Here is a 22,633-nt window from a genome sequence, read left to right as displayed (position 1 = left end):
AGCTATATTTCTTCCTTTGCACAGAAATTAACAAAAAAATTAGTATGTAATGTAGTCTGAAGTAAGGAAATGTTTTATTGAAAAGTGTCTTATAAGCACATTAAATGTTGAACTCTGAATCCATATTGATACTATAGAAAAATCTTTTTGAGGCAAAGTTGTAAAGACACTCATTTTAAATTATATTTATGTAAATGTATAGGATTTGTGAAATTTAATTTCATTTCCATTTTCTCTGTTCAGAGCAGTGTACAAAGATGCTGATTTGTATCTCATGGATTCTCCTTTTGGATATTTAGACATTTTTACAGAAAAAGAAATATTTGAAAGGTACTGTATATTTTGAAAACTGTACTTAAGAATTCCATCAAGTGGCACGATGTAAAACCAAGAACAGAAATCTGCCTCTAATTGGTACAGAATTTAATAACAATACAAAAATCCTGAAGTGATAAAAATGACAGCTTTTGGGGATGTTATTTTCAAGAATTCTTGTGGTTGAGTATTTCGTGTACGAAAAACTGTTAAGACAGTGTACTGCACATAACGGGCCTAGGCCAGGTGCAAACATTATTGCTCAGTCACTATGTAATGAACCTGCTATATTTTATTAATTCCAGAGCGTGTGGCTTTATGTCTGGTGTGCCTGTGTACCAGAAAATCTTTCTTTTTAAAATACTTATCTCAGTATACATTTTTACAAAAGTCTGTATTTAGTCTAAATTTTTTTCTATTGCTGAAAGACTGGTCACTTGCAAGTGTCCACTGACCAAGTGGATGACAGCAAGTTGTCCTTCTGGCTTGTCCTGTTGGTGTAGTTCAAAACAGTAAGGACATGGCTTGTCCTGTTGGTGTAGTTCAAAACAGTAAGGACATGTACTGCTATCCATAAAGTTTTCTGCCACCAAAAATTTGAAGTTTTGAAATTGAGCTAATAGATCTAAGTTACCCTAAGATGAAAAAAAATATATATTTCATTTTCATGTTAAACTGTGCTTTTTCCCCCTTTTTTTGGCTTCTGCATTAAAGTGCTCACCCTTCACACATCTCACTCTTACTACCTCTTCTGTAATTTGAGGAAGCACCCAAGACCATTCATACTGGGAGGGAGGAATGGATTGAAAATGGAAGGGATAAAAAGCAATGTCTAATCATGAAGAGAAAAATATAATTTTTTAACACTTTTCTTTCCTTTTTTTTTTTTTTTTTTAATAGCTGTGTGTGCAAATTGATGGCAAATAAAACTAGGATCTTGGTTACTTCAAAACTGGAACATTTGAAGACTGCTGACAAAATATTGATCTTACATGAGGGAAGCTGCTATTTCTATGGAACGTTTTCTGAACTTCAGGGTCAACGGCCAGACTTCAGCTCAGAGCTGATGGGATTTGATTCTTTTGATCAATTCAGTGCAGAGAGAAGAAATTCAATTATAACTGAGACTCTCCGACGATTTTCCATTGAAGGAGAAGGCATGGGACCACGAAATGAAGTAAAAAAGCAATCTTTTAAACAAACATCAGATTTTAATGACAAAAGGAAGAGCTCCATAATTATTAACCCACTTAATGCAGGCAGGAAGTTCTCGATAATGCAGAAGAATGGGACACAGGTCAACGGGATGGAAGATGGCCACAATGACCCACTAGAAAGGAGGATCTCACTGGTACCTGACTTGGAACAGGGAGACCTGGGTCTGCCTCGGACTAACATGTTAAACACTGACCATATGCTGCCAGCTCGGAGGAGGCAATCTGTGTTAAACCTGATGACAGGAACCTCTGTGAACCAGGGGCCACACTTTTCCAAAAAGGGGAGTACATCATTTCGGAAAATGTCCATGGTGCCTCAGACAAACCTGTCTTCTGAGATAGACATGTACACCAGGCGCTTGTCTCGAGACAGCATCTTGGACATAACTGATGAAATTAATGAAGAGGATTTGAAGGTGTGTGTTGATTTACATTTATCTTTTTTTTTTTTTTTTATATAGTGATAATTTTGTGCAAGATATTCCTCATATCTTTTTTTGCCTGACTGTATCATTCCCAATGCAGTATTTCTCTGTGGAATACTTTTTGCAGTATCTGTGATTTTTTTTTTTTTGAATCTCAAATACCATATTGAAATCCTTGAAATCCTCAAAATTTTATTTTATTATTTTTTTTTTAATAGTTCTTGCATACTGTCTGTAGAGGCTTTAAGTAAAGAATATTTGATTCTCATAGACTTAAATCTCACCTTAGGATCATTTGCACTACAATTTGAAACTGTAACATGGAAGAATATTATTTTAAAACATTTATGTACAATTGACATTTTAAATGTCAAAAGCCATGAAAAAAATATATATGTTTGAAGTACTAGCCCAATTTTTAAAACTAGAATTTGATCAAATTTGACAAGTTTGTCAGACTGCTTAGCTCATGTTATGATACGGATAACGAATAGAGGAGTAAACTGTTTTTTACTCTGTTTTTATGAATCACAGAATCACAGAATTATAGGGGTTGGAAGGGACCTCGAAAGATCATCGGGTCCAACCCCCCTGCCAAAGCAGGTTCCTTAGAGCAGAATGAACATTCTGGAAAATACGCAATTAAGCTTGCATTTTATAACAGTAACTGGATGAATATTCATTTTTCTTATAGTTATCAATTTTACATGATGAACTACTTTCCTTTCTAAAATTCCCCCCACTACCCCCCAATTTATTTTAAAAAAACAACAGTTGATTTTCACAGGATAGGAAATTTTTCTAAAGTAGTTTCCTGTGTGGAAAAGAGTCTAGAAAAAAACTTGTAAATTCATCATTTGCTGAAGCACTGTCCATCTTTTCTTTTGCTTTATTGGTCTCCACAGAATGAAGTACCTGAAATTATTTATGAATGTATTCTAACAGCACATTAATAATCTATGTTTCAAAATACATTGAAAGAAAATAGCTGTTGATTAACTATTACTTGACTTCTGGAAATGCTGGACAAATCTTGGTTGTATCTTTCAGTGCTGTCTGAAAATTTCAAATTATCTGCAAACTGTGTTGTTATAGCAAAGATGATTCAACTAGTCAGTACCTTCCTCTCTAGCCATTATCATCCAATTTGAATCATAGATGGTTCAAACAGAATGGTTTGTGTTGGAAGGGACCTTAAAGACCACCCAGTTCCAATCCCCTCCCACCTGACCAGGTTGCCCAAAGCCCCATCCAACCTGGCCTTGAACACCTCCAGGGATGGGGCATCCACATCTTCTCTGGGCAGGTGTTCCAGTGCCTCAGCACCTTCATAGTAAAGAATTTCTTCCTTATATGTAACCTAAACCCTCCCTCTTGTACTATCCCTGTTCTACTGTCACTGCACTCACTGATAAAAGTCCTTCCCCATCTTTCCTGTAGGGCCCCCTCTAGGTACTGGAAGGCCACCATAAGATATTCCTGGAGTCTTCTCTTCTCTAGGCTAAGTAATCTCAACTCTCTCAGCCTGTAGCCTGAATGCTACAGCTCAATTATTTGGAGTCAGTCAGCAGAGGGAATGACAGCAGTCGTGAGTTAGCAGAAAGAATGATGGCATTCATGTGTCAGTATTTCTCATATGTGGATACTATTATCATTCTAACTACAATCTTATCAATTCTTTGCCAGGAATGCTTTAGTGATGATGCTGAAGGTATGGGTACTGTTACCACATGGAATACTTATTTCAGATACATTACCACCCACAAAAGCTTGATTTTTGTACTAATTTTGTGTGTGGCTATCTTCTTACTTGAGGTAAGAAAATCTCCTGCTGTCATTTTACTACGATGTTTGTTCAAATTATGTTGTTTGCAATAGAAATATAAAGGGATAAACCATCAAGACATTTGCTCATGTATGCATTACTTTGTGGCAGCTGCTGTTAAAATGATATTTTTGGATATCATTTTTCTGCTGTTTAGTTGAGCATTGCTCGCCAGAGATAGTGATTAGTACATGGTAACAGCAGACCCACCAATTGAAATAACTTGCTGAGTGGTACCGTAAATAAGACTTGTTGTCCTGAGCAGGTCTCTTGTCCACATGTGAATAATCTTCCATTTTCCATTAAAAGATATCTTTACAGATCCATGGGAGGTTAACAACAATAAGTATTAGAAAACTGTTAAAGAATGCATACATAAATCCTGGAGAATTGCTTTCCAAAACGAGTTATTAGCTTTTCTCCTAGTGAAAGAAGGGTGGGGAGTGAGAATGCCTGTGATGGCATTTAAAGATGGATGAGATGTTCCTGTAGTGTGCAGAGAAGACTTTTTCCAAGTACAGTGGAAAGCACTGTCAGAACACATGTTGAAGAACTTCTGCCTGATCATATGCCTGATCGTGAAAGGCTATTTTCCATGTAATGGAAGTTTCCTGCTTTTTGTGTTGTCTCAATTTAAGAAAGACTTTTAACATATCTACATAATTTTATAGTGTCCTATTTTATGATTAATATCCTAAATCAAGTTTTTTGTTGTTTGTTTGTTTGTTTTCCTGAGGGATGGTACAAGTTTAAGAGAAAAGACTGAGATTAATGGGATTGCATTCATATGCCAATTTATAAAATATAATACCATTTTCTCTTGACATATTTCAACATAAATTGGAAGAAGAATCCACTAGGAACATAGGACTAGTTTCTGGCTGATTGTGTCAGTGCAGGGTTTTTAACAATTCTCAGTTGGCATTCAAACTTCTAGTATCATAACTGGAGAACATGATATTCTGACTTTACACAAAAGTTGTGTTCTGGATGACTATATTATTCTTCTGGACCAGAAATAGAGCCTGGAGCTTGAGTCTAGTTTGAGATCCCAAATTTTTAAAGCATCTCCAAAAGCAAGATTAAGCATTTTAATGTGTAGCTGTTCTTATCACATCAGCTTTATTTTCATGGTAGTGGAGAATGGCAGTATAAAGATACAACAGCAAAGCTAAATGTGAGTTGCAGGGGTAAAGGAAGTTTTAACTTTAAGGTACATCAGGTTTATGTTCTATATTTGGTGCACATTTCCAATATCAATTACAGATTTTTGCTTTGAAACTAGACTAAAACCTTTTAAAATAATTTAAAAGTCTCATCTTCTAATTGAAGAACAAATCTGATGAGAAAAAATGTATCCATCTAAGTTAAACTCCACAGTGTGACTATTGCTTAAGTAAAAGCAATGTTTAAATTTAGGCTATCATTGTCTTGCTCTTTAGTTATTTACTATAAGACCTGCAAAAGTTAGTAGTTCCCAAGCTGAAGATGTTATGTGCTGAGGTATTATCATAACACATTCCTGTACCAGTGCCATAAAATATATGGTAAGAGGATACTAGAAACTACATCTAGACTCTTAGAAAAGAAATCATAGGAAGAAAAAGAGCCAGACTGATATGTGGTGGCCTAGATGAAGATCTCCACTGGCTTGGTGGACAAACAAGAAAATGTGTTATAAAAGAAACTTCTGTTGGGCACTGAAGCATCTCACAATAAAAAGTTGAATTTCACATTTAAAAAAAAAACACACAACCAACCAACCAACCAACCAACCAACAAACAAAAAAACCCACTAAAACAGTTTATGTGTAGAATTATGTAAAACTAGCAATCAAACAAGATCAGACAAATAGATTTATCAGACTTAGGTATCAGCTGGCAAGAACAGCAATGCAAGAGCAGAAATGCTAAAGGTTTGATGTTCATATTTGAATAGCTGCTTTTGAATATATTGGGAAAGAGACGTGCTCTTTTGGGGCTATCAAGAAACATTAGTCTTTAAAACTTAAAATATGTTAAAGTTTACACTGAATGTTCCTTGTCATTAGGAATGCATTAGCAAGCCTTTGGTAATAGTATCATAAAAAACAATAAGGGAATATTTAAGCACTTGAGAGCCAGATTGTAATAAAAGTCTAAATGTACCTTGCTGATGGGATGCGCTAAATGGTTTCTGTGGAGGGAGGAGCAGATCTGACAAGGTTTTTGCTTCAGGGAAGTTTGATTTCCAGCCATTTCTAATCCTCTCTCTACAAACAATTGTAGTGTTAGTGAAAAAAGGTAAGTGAGGAGAACATAATGTGACAAGACAAAAAATTGACTGTTTTCTCTTGTTACAGGTGGTTGCTTCTCTTGTTATGTTATTGTATTTTCGAACGTGAGTAGTTATGATCGTTTCATGAGGGAATGGGGACTCCTTTACATTGTTTTTCACTGTAAATAATTAATAAATTTTGCCAGAGGTCCATGTGGATAGGCACTAGCTTATACTTAATAAAGTGGTTCTTAAATGGGTGATCAAAATACCTTATGTAGACGTTATCTTAAGCTGGTACTTCGTTAAGTGCTAACAATTAAATGGTTTGTGCCTTATTACTGGATATGTGGTGATGCACACAAAACAATTCCTGAGTCAGCTCACTCTAGAGATGTGTGGACTTGACATTCCTGAACATGTTGTGGCTCATCACTGTCTTTCACTGGTGCAATATGGGATATTTGCTTAGGAATATTTGAAGTGAACAGTTTCTGCGAGACCCTATTCATATAATTTCTTCTGCTCAATTATGAAAATTCCCAAAAGTTGCAGGGTCAAGCAGATGAAGGTTAAAACATGTTGAGCAACAGTATGGCTTTTCCTGGGTTAATGATTTTGATCCATATTTTAGTCCTGCAGCGCTAAATCTGTATGTTTGAGCATAGGAAGCATATGGTGATTGAGGTCTGATTTGAGGGGGAATTTTTGCTGATGTCCCCTTAGAGTAAGTCACTAAGGCATTTGATTTTTATTATTTCATAATAATTCACTTTTATCAGCACTTAAGCTATTTTTTTTTCTGGTTAACAGAAGTTCTGTGAATGATTAAACGGGCAATAGATTTAGAATCAGTATATTTTCACAGTGGTTTGGAGAAAACTATTGGAGGATTCATAGTTACAGACCTATGGCTTAATTTTTATCTTTGTAAAAACACTTAATTGCACAACAACAACTAGTTTTAGAAATTATTACAAATGCACCAACATCACCAAAGATGTCTGAGGAGAAGAATATGGCATATATTGCCTTGGCACCTGAACACACACACAGTAACTTTGCCTTATTGGCACTTGAGGTAGATCAGGATTTATATTTTATATATACAGGATATTATTAAACATTATGGGAAAAGCATATAGCTAATCATTAAAATAATTTAAAAACTTTTTTAAAAAATGTTTAAAAACATTGCCGTTTATTAGAGAAAATAACAGAAAGAAACTTGCACTTTCTGGTAATACATTTATTTCTTATTTCCATCACACAGCACAGCTGAAAAAGTAAATACAACACAACCAGAAAACACTACCAGTGACAATCCCCCTGTGATCATCACCAACACTAGCACCTACTACATGATTTACATTTATGCGGGAGTTGCAGACAGCTTTCTGGCCATGGGAGTCATCAGAGGCTTGCCTCTTGTGCATACACTTATAACAGTGTCTAAAACTCTTCATCAGAAGATGGTGCATGCAGTTCTCCATGCACCTATGTCAGCATTCAACTCTTTGAAAGCAGGTAACTAGGATGGGAACTGATTGACTCATGTATGGGTTTTATTTTAATTAAACAGTTTTTATTCTGTTAAAGGATACTGTTGCTTTCCATTTATATTGTCAGTCAAGCTGAATGGTAAAAGTTTGCTACATAAAGTAATTTGTGAATCTTCTAATGAGCTTTGGTTGCACTTTAAGTATGGCATATTTGAGTTGTCAGTTCTCATTCTGAAATATCACCTTCTAAGTTGGCGTATAAGGAGAAAGTGCACTGTTAAAACTCTTAGACAATAAAACCAGAAGAGGTTCTAATGAATAGCCTTTGTCTAAAACTGCGATAGAAAAGATATAGTCAGCTATGTGGTGAGTGACAAGGAGTCAGATGTGGATGATAAATAGTGCTGTATTTCGTGAGTAGTCCTACTAAAATGTCATAAAACATCAGTTAGTGTGAATAATGGTATTCATATTCAAATCTGACTCTGGAGTTGATACAGAGTTCATTATATAACTGGTGCAACAAGTTCTGTCTGCTGCTGTACGTGAAATTCCTTTCCCATGCTAGTATGCACTTACTGGTGCATACTAGATTACAGGGAGCATTGGTAAATGGCAATGTAACACAGGGTTTCTTCTTCATTTTCCCATTATATTCTTAATTCTGTTGTTATTTGGTGATTAACACAATAATTCCGCTCAGAAGCTAAGATAATGGTGTACAAATTCATACAAATGCTGATGTGCAGATTATCTGTGCTTCAGCAAAGTCTGCTGCATAGGAGGTACAGACCTTGTGCCTTGTGTCTGTTTCTGTCCTGTTTAATTTTCTTTCTTTGTTTTTATTACATTTTTTTCTGGAGTTTTTCTGATGTTTGAAGAATTGAAACAGAAATTGTGAAACCAAATTCATTCATGATGTAGCTCTATTAATCTGTAATGAAATTGTTTGTACTAGAATATAAATCTTGTATTTACCCTTAGTATTTTTTATTCAGAAAACAACAACACTTTTTTTTTTGGTTAAGTAATAAATGTAGGATTTTTAAGGAGTGTTAAAAATGTTTTATTTATTTTTTACTTTTATTTTTATTTTTTTTTCTTAATGCATAGGTGGTATACTTAACAGATTCTCAAAAGATACGGCGATACTGGATGATTTACTTCCACTTACAGTATTTGACCTCGTTCAGGTTTGTAGAACAAAAGTTCTAGATTTTGCTCTTATAACACTGTAAAGTTTCAGTTGTAAATCATGGAAAAGAAATATTAATTATTATTTTAATAATGATGTGATATATCATTTAATCATATTAATAAGAACTAACAACCAGAATCAAATCCCATCACTCTCTTTCTTTCAGTCTGTACTTCTGTTTACATAGCTGCTTACCTTGTTAGTCAACTTCATTGCCTCTTTTTTTGAGTTCTTGCCCATTGTCTACCTCCACTGTTTGTGCAAACCACTTGTAAGTACTCAGGTTCAGAAACATTTTTGCCTTGCAGTTCTCTTCAGTACAAGTACTCCTGCTGCTGTCCACATTCAGCTCCAAAAGGCATTCCTTGGTTTCTTTCAGTTATCTTTATTCAAGATTAATATTTTTAATGCAATTCCTTTGATTGCATCCAGTCATTTTCATGATATTATCCTCCTAGTCTCTTCTGTTCCCAGTTAGGTAGCATCATAATTAATTTACCTGTTGTCTTGTTTGAATGTATTTTCATTTTTTCTGTTCTCTTATCTTCTGTTGAAACCCTTCTTGGCCTGCTTTATTTGGAAGTTTCACTCATGATAATATGTTTTCAACTCTCAGTTGGGCAGTTCTGATTTTCCTTTTCCCTTTCTTCTTTGTTTTATTGTTCTTTTCTCTTTTCTCCTTTTTCCTCTTTTATTTCCTTTTTTTCTTTATTTGTTTTTCCTTTTTTACCATTTTCTTTTTTTTCCCTTTTTCACCATTTTCCTTTTTTTCCCTTTTTCCTTCTTCCTTTGTCTCTGTGATTTAAGCCAAGTCTGCAAGGCATGGACTAGCTGTGTGTGATGAAAGAGAGCTTTAGGAGGAGGAATTCTTTGGAAGAATTTTATGTCTTAAGAGTTGTAGAACTGCAGACTTTCAGACTTTGTCTTTTTTTTTTTTTTTTTTTGATGGAAACACTTGTTTCCAGCATAACTCATGGGAAACTCCATGCATTGTAGGATCTCAATGAGTTTTGAATGACCTTCCAAATCATTCACTCTGAAGAGAACACTGATGAAATACAGAGAGAGACAATTCCAGTGTTTTTCAAGGAGGCTGCCTTTGTTTGCTCCTAATCCTGCCTATTCTGAGACTCTGTGGCCCTATATGGATCCCAGGACCCCTCAATAACACTAACGCTACAACACCAGCTTTTCCTCAAATAGAGCTGGCTCCTGGAACATTTTAAAAATAAAATGAAAATTATCCATGGCACTTCTGTTCTTCTCTACATTTATGTAGGAAATATGCAAGTCAGGTTTATTTGTCACAAACACTGTGCTGCACAGTCTGCTTGACTCCATCTGTGAGTTTGCTCTGATTTGCAGTCCTTACCAACATGATGATCTGTTCAAAACCAAGTCCCTTTCCCTATATCTTCATTAGTAATTGATAAATTTGCCTTGTGACTTTAGAGAGGACAGTGCAGCTCCACCTTAAGAGGTTCAAGAAAATTACAGCACTACTTTGTGCCCTCCTGAAATCATGAAGCTTTTTTGAGTCAGTATACATGGACATTGAGCCCTTCTCTGAGTTGTTGATGTCATCTTCAGTGTGATCAGGATTCACTGCTGTCTTTTCTGCTGTGGCTTTTTTGTTTCTGATGTTTTGGATCTGCCATGGAGGAGATATTCCAAACCAATTTTTGTTAGTCTGTCTCTGTGTCAAACCATGTACAAGAAGCTGACTAGTTTGTCAGGTTTCAATGATAAGGAAAATCCCTAGATTTGGCTTTTCTGTTCTGATGTCTTTCAGAAGCTAACCTATAGTCTAAGGTCTCATAGGTATACCTCAGTCTCCTAAGTCCCAACTGCAGAGGTTCTTGGACATGCACCATAAGCCACCCTGTCTTCCCACATTCTTCTGGAGAAGATCATTGAACCTACCCACTGTCTTGAACACTTTTTACTAGTCATCCCCTCATAAGACATTTCTGTTAGACCTCTGTAGATTCAGACTTGTTTGGCAGCTTCTGACTTCCAGGGACACTGTAATAAACAATGTCAGATTAATCTGAAAGATACAGAGAAGCTACACGTACGACTTTCTGTTTATATGCTGATTATCACAGAGTCACAGAATGGTTGATGTTGGAGAGGACCTATGGACCTAGGGCCTGGGATCTCTCCAATCCTTCTGCTCAAAGCAGGGTCAACTGCAGCCATACTGGATTTTGGATATCCACAAGGGTGGAGACTCCACAGCTTCTCTGAGTGACTTGTTCCAGTGTTTGACCATCCCATAGTAAAAAAGTTTTTCTTATGTTTAAGTGGAATTTTGTAAATTTTGACTTGTGCCCATTGCCTCTTGTTCTTTCAGTGGGTGACACTGAGAAAAGTCTGTCTGTCTTCTCTACTCCACTCCAAATACCTGATGACATTTAAATATATATAAATTATAAAAATAAGATATTTTTTATAAATAAAGATTAAATACCATTACTTATTTATACAAACTAGTAAAATCCCTCTGAGCCTTCTCTACTTGAAGTTAAACAATCCCAAGTCTCTCAGTCTGTCCTCATATGTGAGATATTCCAGTCCTCTATCACCTTCATGATCTTTCACTGGACTCAATCCAGTATGTCTGTATGTCTCATACTGGAGAGCCCACTCCAGTTACTGTCTCACCAGTGCTGAGGAGAAGGGGGAGATCACTTTCCTTGACTTTCAGGCAATGTGGCCTTCTTTGCTGCAGGGTTGCGTTGCTGGCTCATGGTCAGCAGGACCCACAGAACATTCTGTGAAAAGTCAGTCTCCGACCTGTACTGTGGCTTGTGGTTATTCCTTCCCAGTTGCAGAGATCTACAGAAAAAAAATGACTTCTAAGTCTATTGGGATGCCCAAATCCAAGTCTGACGGAGATGGAAAGTTGCTGTCCGCTAGCCTTCAGTTTATGGTTGCCTAAGTTTGTCATTGGGATATGCAAATGAATTCTGAGCTTTTCCCAAGAATTTGGCACAAAAGTTTAGAGTTGGTTCTCATTCCCTCTTCTATGAGAATGAGATGACTCACATGACTCTCATGTTTAAGGACACTGCCTCCTTCTTTGTTGCGGCAGTGGATGTCATGATGCATTTTTTTTCTTAGGACTTTTGTGGGCATTAGACATATCCTCCTTTTACGGAACATGGTTCTTCATCCAGGGTAAATGAGGCCACAGGATTTCTCTTCAGTCACTGAGATACACCCAGCTATGCAAAAAGGAAGAAAACCTACTAATTTTACATCAATTGGAAGAGAGGGCATGTGTGATGTGATGTTTTCTCTGACAGCCATGTGGCCTGCTTCCATACATTTTGAGTATGAGTAATAGCCAGCTAATGACTGCAGTAGCATTGCAACCAGCTTAAACATCTGTCTGTCTTCTACCAGTGCACGTAGAAGACAGGAGGGGGTCTTCTTACAAGGGGGGTCATAATTTTTTGGAAATCCTTCATATGAGATGCTGTTAGCATACATTGGTTTTCCCTAGGGTTTAAATATATATATATATCATATAGTTTATATATTTCATAAATATATATAATATATAAAATAAGTTTTGAGACTCAGAAAATCATAGTGAACTCACTGGGCATTTATAGCTATGGTCTTGACTGTGTTTCCCCTAAATTAATAAACCACCATTGTTTAACCAGTTTGGCTGCTGCAGTCGTTGCCACTCTGAATGCTGGCTGAATTGCTGTCTCTACCACCAGCTGTGTTTTCCAAAACGATGACACAGAGGAAGCACTGGAACGTGTCTCCTGGTCTGGCCTCCATCCCAGTCCTGAAAGCTCAACCTCTAGGGTCGCTGCAGCACAGCACTGTGGTTCTTAATTGGTCCACATTAACTGTCTGCTGACATTCTCTGGCTGTATACTAATGCAGCCAGCTTGTTTGTATTTATTTTATTTTATTTTATTTATTTATTTTTTTATTTTATTTTTATTTTATTTTATTTATTTATTGTTACTGCTGTTTTAGAGCAAATGGCAACTGTTGTTTGACTTCATACTTATCTATAAAAGCACTAATTTCATATTCAACTTTTTTGTGAAATAACTGTTGGGCTGGTAGTGACAACTATATGGCATCATGGTGGTCTTTGCAAAACTTGAGTAAATGATGGAAAGGGGAACTAACAGCCACTGTGTGACTGTCAGATCTCAAGTAACCTGAGAGCTGTATAATTTGGCTGATATCATTTGAATAAGTCATTCTCTTCTTAATAATTAAGGATACAAGAGGTACTAAATTCTGCAGTTTGAAATAATGAGTAAACATAAATCCATTCTTGTGTTGCTACAGACCAGAGCTATACAGCCTGTGCATGTGCTACTCATGTGTGTCAGCATTCTTTTAAGAGAAATGGGGAAAATAATGACAGAAATCTGTAACTACTTCATCTGTTACAGTAAAGATTTTTTCATGAACAATCAATGCTACGATTATATTGATCATATTTCTGATGAAAACAAAAGGTAGGAAGTCTGAAACATTCATAACACTGAAGAGTAGCTTGTCTGTGAAAGGCATCAAACTTGGAATACTGAAAATTCAAATATTTCCTTCAAATCATGTAGATGTAATAGCTAAACCAAAAACTGCAATTTTCTTCTTAATGTGAAATTAGCTTTCTTTTCCATCTTTTTCTTTGTTGAGGCAACGGGCACAAACTGGCACGTGGGGGGTTCCCTCTGAACATCAGGAAGCACTGCTGTGCTGTGTGGGTGACAGAGCACTGGCACAGGCTGCCCTTCTTGGACATCTTCAAAAGCTACCTGGACATGGTACTGGGCAGCCAGCTCTGGGTGTCTCTGCTTGAGCAGGGGTTGGAGCAAGTAGGCTCCAGAGGTCCCTGCCAATCTCAACCATGCTGTGGTTCTGTGAGCTGGTCAGTTACAGTGATATTTCAATATGATATTCATCTTTGTCAAAATTGTCCATTTGCAGTTGTTTTCAGATGATAAGCTTGCAGATTGAAGTAGTTGTTTAGTGTGAAAGGTAACACTCTTATATAAAGCAGACTTTTGCTATTCTGCATACATGGATGTATCTGATTTTCACCAATTCAAGTATAAGACAGAAACAGCCCTAGTGCTTAAGATGCTTCCAGAGTAAAGATCAAGACCTGATTTAGCTAAATCTCTGTAGAGCTACTGAGGATGAGGTCTTAGGAGAACGGTAGTACTTTCTGGTGGGTTAAATAGATTAACTCTGGAATGATTTTTTTTTTTCTGTTTGAGTCGTCTGTCTCCTTAAAACATGTTTGTTTGTTTGTTTGTTTGTTTTCCCTTCTAAGTAATTTTTCATACCACAAGTTCTCTTACGACTTATCTCCTGTCTTCTGATCAGAATGACTACAATCACTAGTTTCATATGTAGGTTACAGTTCCTGGAACAGGTGCCGATATACTATTTCCCATTTTTTCTAATCCTCAGAAAAAGTGATTGTCCCAGAATCTGCAGGAGACTGGGTCTCAGTTTCTGACAATCTAGCACACCTAGCCTAGGAAAGACAGGGACAGCTTCAGTAGGCTTGGGAGGTGGCTGCAGATACAGCAACTATTATTCTTACAATTTTAACTGGAGAGTGAGTGCATAGTTTTTTTTTTTGTGTGTGTGTTTGTTTGTTTGTTTTGTTTTGTGTGTGAGTGTGGCTTCATAATTTAGAAGCTTGCAATACTGGCTGTACTACAGAAAACATTTCCTCTGTGTATTAGAAAAGATGACAGGCGTTCCTCTAGGTCATAGATCTGGTCTCAGTTATTCATCATCTTTTCACAGAGGCTTGTTCTCAGCTGCAAGTCGTACTTAGGTTAGCATTTTATGGTTCTCAAAACAATACATAGTTGCCATGGGAAGGAGATTCATCATCAATCTCTAGTCTATCAAATGACAAGTTTACTATATCAATAGTATTTTTCTTTCATTCTACAGTTAATACTGATTGTGATTGGCGCTATAACAGTAGTCTCAATATTACAACCCTACATCTTCCTGGCATCAGTGCCTGTGATAGCAACCTTTATTGTGTTAAGGGCATACTTCATCCACACTTCTCAGCAGCTGAAACAACTGGAATCTGAAGGTATGAGCAGCAAAATTGGTAGACTACTAAATCCGCAACAAATCAATTGAGAAGTGATTCACCCTTTCACCTCTTCTTTGCCTTTTCTCTTGTAAGATGCTATTGTCTCTGCGAGTAGAACACATATCTCCTTAAAAGCACTGCTGTTACTGATCTAGCCAATACCGAGTGCTCTGCTGCCAAAGAGCGATGGAGAAGACCTATTTAAAGCTGGGCTTTATCACCACTGCAGCTGAAAGCAAATAAAGTCCTGACATACAGTTTTTTGATAGTAAACTTAATGTGAAAAAATGTAGTCAGGCTTTTTATGTGCCCCAAGAGTTTCTTTCTTTATAAGAAAAAAATTCAATGTCTGTATATTTCTTTTATGACTGCATATAATTCTTATTTCTGAATAAGTTATTTGATTAAATTCATCCTCTCCTCCTACTATGAGACTAACATGTGCCCAATAAAATGGTAAAAATGATTCTGAAGTGTGGGTTTGCAGATCAGGACTGTGGTCTGGCTTTACAGCAAACTGGCAGATCCTCAGTTAGTTATTTGTGAATCTTAAACACTGATGATCGTCTTCACTTTTACTCATGCATAACTCTGAAGCTCCTCAGATATAAATTTAAATTTGTTTCATGTTCACAGAGATCCAGCACTGTCTCACCACTTTAAACAGATCATGCAAAATCTGCTTAAAGTTACCACCATGTCAGTAGAGTGGAATCCAGGGCATTAAAGTACTCTAGGTGTTCTAAGCAAACAACAACAAACCCCACAACCTTTACGTGACGGAGTTTGCAGAACTGTAGGAATTCATTTTGGCTGAGGAGGAGCCTTCTTTCCCTTGTGACATCTTACAGCAGACCAGGAGTTTCCCCAAGTAACATGCCAAATATGAGGAATTAGAAGACACATTCAGTGTCTTCCTGGCATGACAGTGAATGGAACTTCAACCCATTCCCACAGATGCTGTTGTTGTGTATCCTGTGCTAGGATTACTTAATATAAATTAAACCAGTGACAATAGTTACACTGCTGAGAGTTAAAGCACAGGGCTGTGTATTTTTGTTACATCAAAGGTATTTTCTTATGAGTGTTTATGATGTTTCTTATTTAAACACTTTACAGCTCGGAGTCCAATATTCACACATCTTGTTACAAGCTTAAAAGGACTATGGACGCTGAGAGCCTTTGGGCGGCAGCCGTATTTTGAAACCTTATTTCACAAAGCTCTGAACCTACACACAGCAAACTGGTTCCTCTACCTGTCAACGCTGCGTTGGTTCCAGATGAGGATAGAAATGATTTTTGTTGTCTTTTTCAGTGCTGTGGCATTCATCTCTATCATAACTACAGGTACAGTAACTTTATCTTTACTGGAATACTGAAATGCAAGTCTTGCTTCTGCTCAACAGCTCAGCTGTAGACACTTCTGATGGAAATAAATCATTGTATATTCCAGCATATATTGGACTCACTGATTTAAGTATGTCAGAAAACGGAAAATATGATTTACTTAAAATAGAAATTATACGATATTGTCTGCAATCTGCTGTTGCAGGAGACTCATAGAAAGGATTAGTTTGCAAATAATATCTGAGGGGCCAGAACTTTCTTTTCTTGACTATGATTGCTATAAAAGTAGTCTTGTGGTTTCTAAACCACATTAATGTAACCACATGAGTGTACCAAAATGTTTGGATGGTGATTGTCATCTGTATAGCTTGAAGTTTTTCAGTAAATCAAGGTTAATATTCCTCTCATTTTGCAAATGGCTGAGTAAGACATGGTAAGTTTTAATGATCTCTTAAAACCACATCAATAGCAGAAGTACTCATTCAGTTTTCTAATTCCCATCCACTGACCTTTTTCCTGATGTGAAGTTTTGCAAATTCCATTCAAAATATCCATCAAAATGAGATAAGACAAAAGAGAAAGGCAGTATACCTTACTGTCTTGCTCGTATCTGAAATGCTGTCTGTGGCTGGGCCAGGTGTAGCCAGTCTTTGGCAAGCAGAGTAGGAGTTGAGAATTCCCAATGTGTTGGAACAGTTCAGTTTTGTAGAAAAACTCAGCAGGTTTAGCTACAAATAAATTTTAATACAATTTTTAATTCAGTATGCTTTCATTATGTAAGTTTTTTTTTTTGTTGTTGTTGTTGTTTTTAAATCTTCATTCTCTGGCAGTATACTCCTTTTCCCCAGTTTTACACGGAACTTTTTGTTCAGGATCTGGATATAGTTTCACTACTATGACAGCTGATGAACAAGGAGTTGCTGATTTTGTGAATGAGGTTTTTTATTCTAACAACATCCAAATGTAATTTGATCATATTTCAGTGTTGAGAAGGAATTATATAAAAGTGCACATTTCATCCAATACTGTATTGTGTATGAAATATTATCCTCTGTTTACTGTACTGGGAGCTCTCATGACCCTTGGAAGGGAAAAGAAAGAAACACATACTTTCTATATGCATCTACAATACTTTTGTTACCTAGGAGACTTTTAGTTCCTCTAAAATTCATAGGGAAACAATATTTCATCTCCCCTTTTAGTTTTTTATTTTGTAGACCTAGTAGTTTTTGTTTGTTTGTTTGTTTGGTTTTTTAATTTGTTCTTGTCTTTATTTGGAGAACCGACATATTTTTTTCTTAATTTTTTTCAGGAGTTTGATGACTAAACTGTGAATCTTTTTGTATAATCAACAAACCCATGTTTTCTGCATCGAATAAAAGAGAGAATTTGAATATGTATTTTAAGATGTTACATGTATCTTATGTATTGTATATGGTATATACATATTAATTTTCTGATCTCTATTAGCTTTTTATTTGCATATAAATTGAATGTATTTTTCTCTCTGCAGGTGATGGACCAGGCAAAGTTGGCATTATTCTTACTTTAGCCATGAACATCATGGGAACCTTGCAGTGGGCAGTAAACTCAAGCATAGATGTAGATAGCTTGGTAAGCATAAATTGTGCTGTGCTGTGCTCTGTTTGTGTTGAGAAATTGCCTTATTTTGTTGATTGTGGATATTCACTGAGTTATTATCAGACTTGTATGTCAATCAAATGTGTCAGGTAAATTCTCCTTATACCTTTCGCAGCTACCTACTGGCTTTGGCAAAGCACCAGCCAAGTTTTTCTATGATCAGAAATGCTCCTGGACTAGAAGAGAGAACAGCAAATACTTGCATTTAAGGATTCAGATTGCATATGTAGCAGTGATGGGAAAACTTCGGAAAGACTTGGCATTGTTTTGTTATGGTTATATATCTAACCAAACCTTACTTGTTCCGCTTAAGGGCTTTGCACAGCGGATCATAATGAATGTGTTTAAGCTCCTTTCATGCAAAATCAATAGTGATATACATTCTTCCTAGACTTCCTTTATGGTCTTTTTCTGGTTTTGTTTAAAATAACCTATGAGATAAGGCTTTGGGGTTGTTCTTGTTTATCTCTTTAATTTGTGTATTTAGTTCATTAGTTAGAATTGACTTTAAGGCAGAATATTTCACATGGTCAATTCATCATCACTTATTTGTTGAGATGTGAGAGGCAGACAGGAAACTCATAAAAGAATACATTTGTTCCTGCAGTTTTCATCATGCATGAGCTTAAATGTATGAAAGTTTCATGTTATTTTTAAATTTAATAGCTACACTTCAGGCATTCTAGGGTTCATTTTGGACAGAAGAATTCTTCCAACAAAATTCAGAAGTCATATAAACTGTAATTATATCTATTAAAAAATTGTGAGAAAAAAAATATCTCCCACATCCAGTCATACCTCCTCTGAATCCTAAATTAGCTTCTCAAGCCAACCATTTTGGCACTGGGAAACAAATAACTTTTACAGCAGATCTTGGAGACCATTAGATCCTGATTAGCTGAAATGAGTTGTTTAAAAAAGAAATGGGGCAGACAGTGACAGTGAGGGAATATTTGCTAGTTCAGCATTTTTTTAAATAAGTGATTCAACTACCCTCATCCTGAAGGAAATCCTTAAGAGCGCTAAAACTGGGAATTAACCACTTACAACATCTAATCTCTTGTTTACGTGTATGATTTATGATAGTCCAGAAAGCTGACTGCCATTCAGGGACACATTTTTTCCCTATCCACCAATTGTTTTAAGATGATTCTCCCTTGGGTTGTTAGAAGGGCAAGCAATTTGTGCAAGAGTTTGTTTGCCATAACTGCAAGAGGAGCTGAACTGCAGCTCTGTGACCAATACAAAGTAAAACATGCCATTGGTAAGGCATGATGGTGACAGTAACATTCAGACAACTCTCTTGTATAGTATTTTAGTCCCATAAGGCATAACGTTATCATTTGATATACAACAATCTGTACAAGAATTATGTTTAGTTATTATACTGATTAATGCAAACTGATGGCATTTCACACAAGAGCAACTGAAAATCTTACTGTAGGATTCGGAGGGTGCTGGACACACTAGTGTTGTAATAAAGAAAAACATCTCCTTTTCTAAAATACACTGATGCTAAAGTGTCATCCATTAATAGCAATATAAAAGTAAATTAATTCCCTTTCCCCTGCAAAAGAAAGTTGCAATTTGCCTTAGGAGTTTGTGAGTTCTTTTCTCTATATTAAGACAAACCAGAGTGCTGGAGCACTGGTTCTATTAATGACAGTCTCCTAAGTTGCCTCAGTTTATAGACAGATGCTCTGGACTTGTTTTGGCAGTGGATGGCTGCTCACCCCCATCCCATGGATGTTTAAGTATCCCATATTAAGGCTGATAGATATTCCTGTTTTTCCTGACATTCAAAAGCTGCTTTTGTGCCTGAGGAAATAAGAACAGCTTCATGGTTTTGAGGTAATACTGCTTCACTGGGTGATGCAGATATATGATTTTCTACACTTTATATTGTCTACATTTCAAACTCCCCCCTTTAAAGTCTTTTACAGTCATTTGGTTAAAGATGGCCTGCAAAGCCTTATATGTGGGCCTGGTGTAGTGCTCTATTTTGGTTATATTTCTTCCAGGGGGTACTCCAAAGCTCCCCACAGGACCAGATTGGCAAGAATTGACACTTCTCCTTGTGCCTCCAGTTACACATATGCACACACTGCTCTCAATGACATTACTCCTGCCGTTCCTTGGGCAGCTGTGACATCCATGCTTACCAGCCGGCACACGAGTGTGCCTGAGTACTCACAGTTGTAGGTGGTGTCTTTGGTTGTCATATAAGCTGGTGTTTTCTGCAAGGGGTTGAAACCCATTGCTGATGACACAGCTGCTGCAATTAGTACATAACATTAACCTCATGCTGATTTTTTCCTTTACAAAATACGCAAGATATGGGACATTAGAGAAATAAGTGCAGACAAAAGGATAAGAGGGTAAGAGAATAGGTAAACAGGATCGTGTGAAGAAGGAAAAAATGTACCAGACGAAATACTGGCCAAAGAGATTGGTAGGTGGCAAATTTGACTTAATTTCATGCAGACTCCTTCTAGGGCTTTCTGTGATGCTGGCATACATTTTCAAGGAATGCGAGTTTCTAGTTTCTGGATTTTTGTTTTACATGCACAGATATACTCTTCTTTGAAGTAATTTCTGTTGAACTTTATTTGGCTGTAGCTGAAAAATCCCCATTGTCTTTTAATACCCCATAATGGTTTCGGCATTTTGTTCTCTCAACTCCTGATACTTTATCTGCTCGTTTTCTCCTTTTTTTTTTTTTTTTTAAACATATGTTGGTCACTCTGACAACTATCCATTGTTTCATTTAAAGCTACCAGTTAGGCTAGATTTATCTCCTCACTTTGATCATTTCTACTAAAATGCCTTTAGCTGGTTTTCATTTTTTTTTCTTATCCCACCAGGCAGTCTCATTATATATATTATATATAATTTTTTTTCTCCATAAGGAAATAAAAACCAACTTTTTCATTAAATGATGCTTTCACAGAAAAGCATTGGCTAGTCCCAGTGGAATGTTAATGCTTTATAGCCTCCTCCTTCACTGATATGTATCCTGCAGTAGCAGCACTGAAACTGGGAAGGACAATTCCTTTTATCAGGGAACAAGAAGTTGCCATGCTTTCACTGTTGCCAAGATTACTCATGTAAGGAGATATAAAAAGAATCCCCAAAAGAGATATTAAAAACACACTTGCTAAACTTCATAGTGCCCCATCCTGTACACCACTGATGCTGAAGAATTATAGTGCATGGTAGAGAAGAGAACCAAAGAAAAAAATAGGATTGTGAAAAATAATGTTGCTTTTACAGCTGGTTTTCATGCTTTTATTTTTCCATGCTATTTCTCTTTGAACCTGTTTAATTGGTAATTTTTAACTAGGAAATGATCACAATATGCATTTTACTATGGTCATCAGAAAACCTGAGAATATTGTTAGTCTAGTAAAACTTTAAAAATTAAATACTTGACTGTATAATCTGCATGAGAGTGACAGTTCTCAAAATGAAGGGTTGGTCGTCTCGAAGGGCATGGAATCAATAAGAATCTGTGAGAACATTTTCTTTTCTGTCTGTAAAGCAATATGAGAAAGAGTAAAAATATCATCAGAAGTTTGAACTAAGTATTTCAATTTTGCAGTTTGGAAGAGGATTATATGACCTGTACGTGTAGCCAAAACATAACAGTAAAATATAAGAAACCTTAGTAATAACATATGGTCTGCCTGCACTGACCCAGTTTTCACAGTGACTAACTGCGCATTTTTTGTTTTTTTGTTTTTCACAACTTGAGCCATTGGACATTTTGTGGATGGCCTGTTTTTGAGGGGATGGTGTGTGCAACACTGTTGTTAAACACTGTGCCTATCTGGTTTGGAGAAAGTAACTGCTCTTTCTAGCAGAAGAATATAAGGCTTTATGAAATTAATAGTATTAGATTACTTGTAAAAGAATTACTTCTTCCACATTCTGGAAACATAGGTTACATAATTATATTATGAATTCTTATCCAACGTTAAGAAAAGTTTAAGTGATATTAATGAGAAAGTAAATTAAAGAATTTGTAATGTTATTAAAATTTCAGTAAAATACAATTAGGCAAGGCTAAAAATAGTGTATTATGCTCTAGACATTTTTAGCTGAAAGTAGTAAATACACTCTTTTATTCTAAAGCATTAGTTGGAGAATGTGAATATAGCAGGTAAATTGCTGATAGGAATAATGGATAAGAAACTTGCTGTCACCTACACTCTACCTGTCATTATGAATGACAGAAGATATCTACCAGTGAAAGGAAGAATGGATATCATTGTAAAATGTTGCTGACACTTATGCTGAATTCTGCCCAGATCTAAATCATAATGCAAATTACAGAATCGGGAAAGCATCCTTCTGAATTGATTTAAAGTATTAAGTTGTCTAAAATATCCTCAAGTGTGAAGTGATTGATAAATCTGTCAGGGGAACTTCAAAATAGAGATTAAATTTTCTGTTATAAGATAAGGCTTGTTGGCCAGATGTCTTACTAGCAGATTTTAGCTATTGTTTAGTAGTAGGATCTTCGGGGCACTGACAGAAGTTCATTGCTCTTGACAAAGCCAGGAAAGAAGATGCAGTATTTCTGAAGCTGTGATATTTCTAAAAATATAAGATTTCTGGTTAGAAAAAAAAAAAAAAGTACTATATAACATCAACTAAAATAAATGCATGGTGTTCGTTGTGGGGGTTTACTAAATACAGTCAGACAGGAAAACAATCATCAGTCTCGTCCAAGGTCCTTCTGTTTGTATCACCAAAATGAGATGATGTTCAACTGTCAACATGATGATT

At 36.2% G+C, this 22,633-nt stretch overlaps 1 protein-coding gene across 1 annotated transcript in view; it reads left to right on the top strand.

The window, feature by feature from the left end:
• Positions 1-22,633, top strand: part of CFTR (CF transmembrane conductance regulator) — a 76,107-nt gene that overhangs the window by 35,016 nt on the left and 18,458 nt on the right. Inside the window, 9 exon segments of the mRNA XM_050708191.1 lie at positions 244-330; positions 1,216-1,948; positions 3,644-3,772; positions 6,125-6,162; positions 7,313-7,566; positions 8,655-8,734; positions 14,701-14,851; positions 15,974-16,201; positions 17,715-17,815. Of these exon segments, the coding sequence (XP_050564148.1) occupies positions 244-330; positions 1,216-1,948; positions 3,644-3,772; positions 6,125-6,162; positions 7,313-7,566; positions 8,655-8,734; positions 14,701-14,851; positions 15,974-16,201; positions 17,715-17,815 (1,801 nt within the window).

Source organism: Cygnus atratus, chromosome 1 (genome assembly GCF_013377495.2).
Source record: "Cygnus atratus isolate AKBS03 ecotype Queensland, Australia chromosome 1, CAtr_DNAZoo_HiC_assembly, whole genome shotgun sequence".
NCBI classification, from domain to species: Eukaryota; Metazoa; Chordata; class Aves; order Anseriformes; family Anatidae; genus Cygnus; species Cygnus atratus.
This window is presented reverse-complemented; position numbering and strand designations above follow the sequence as displayed.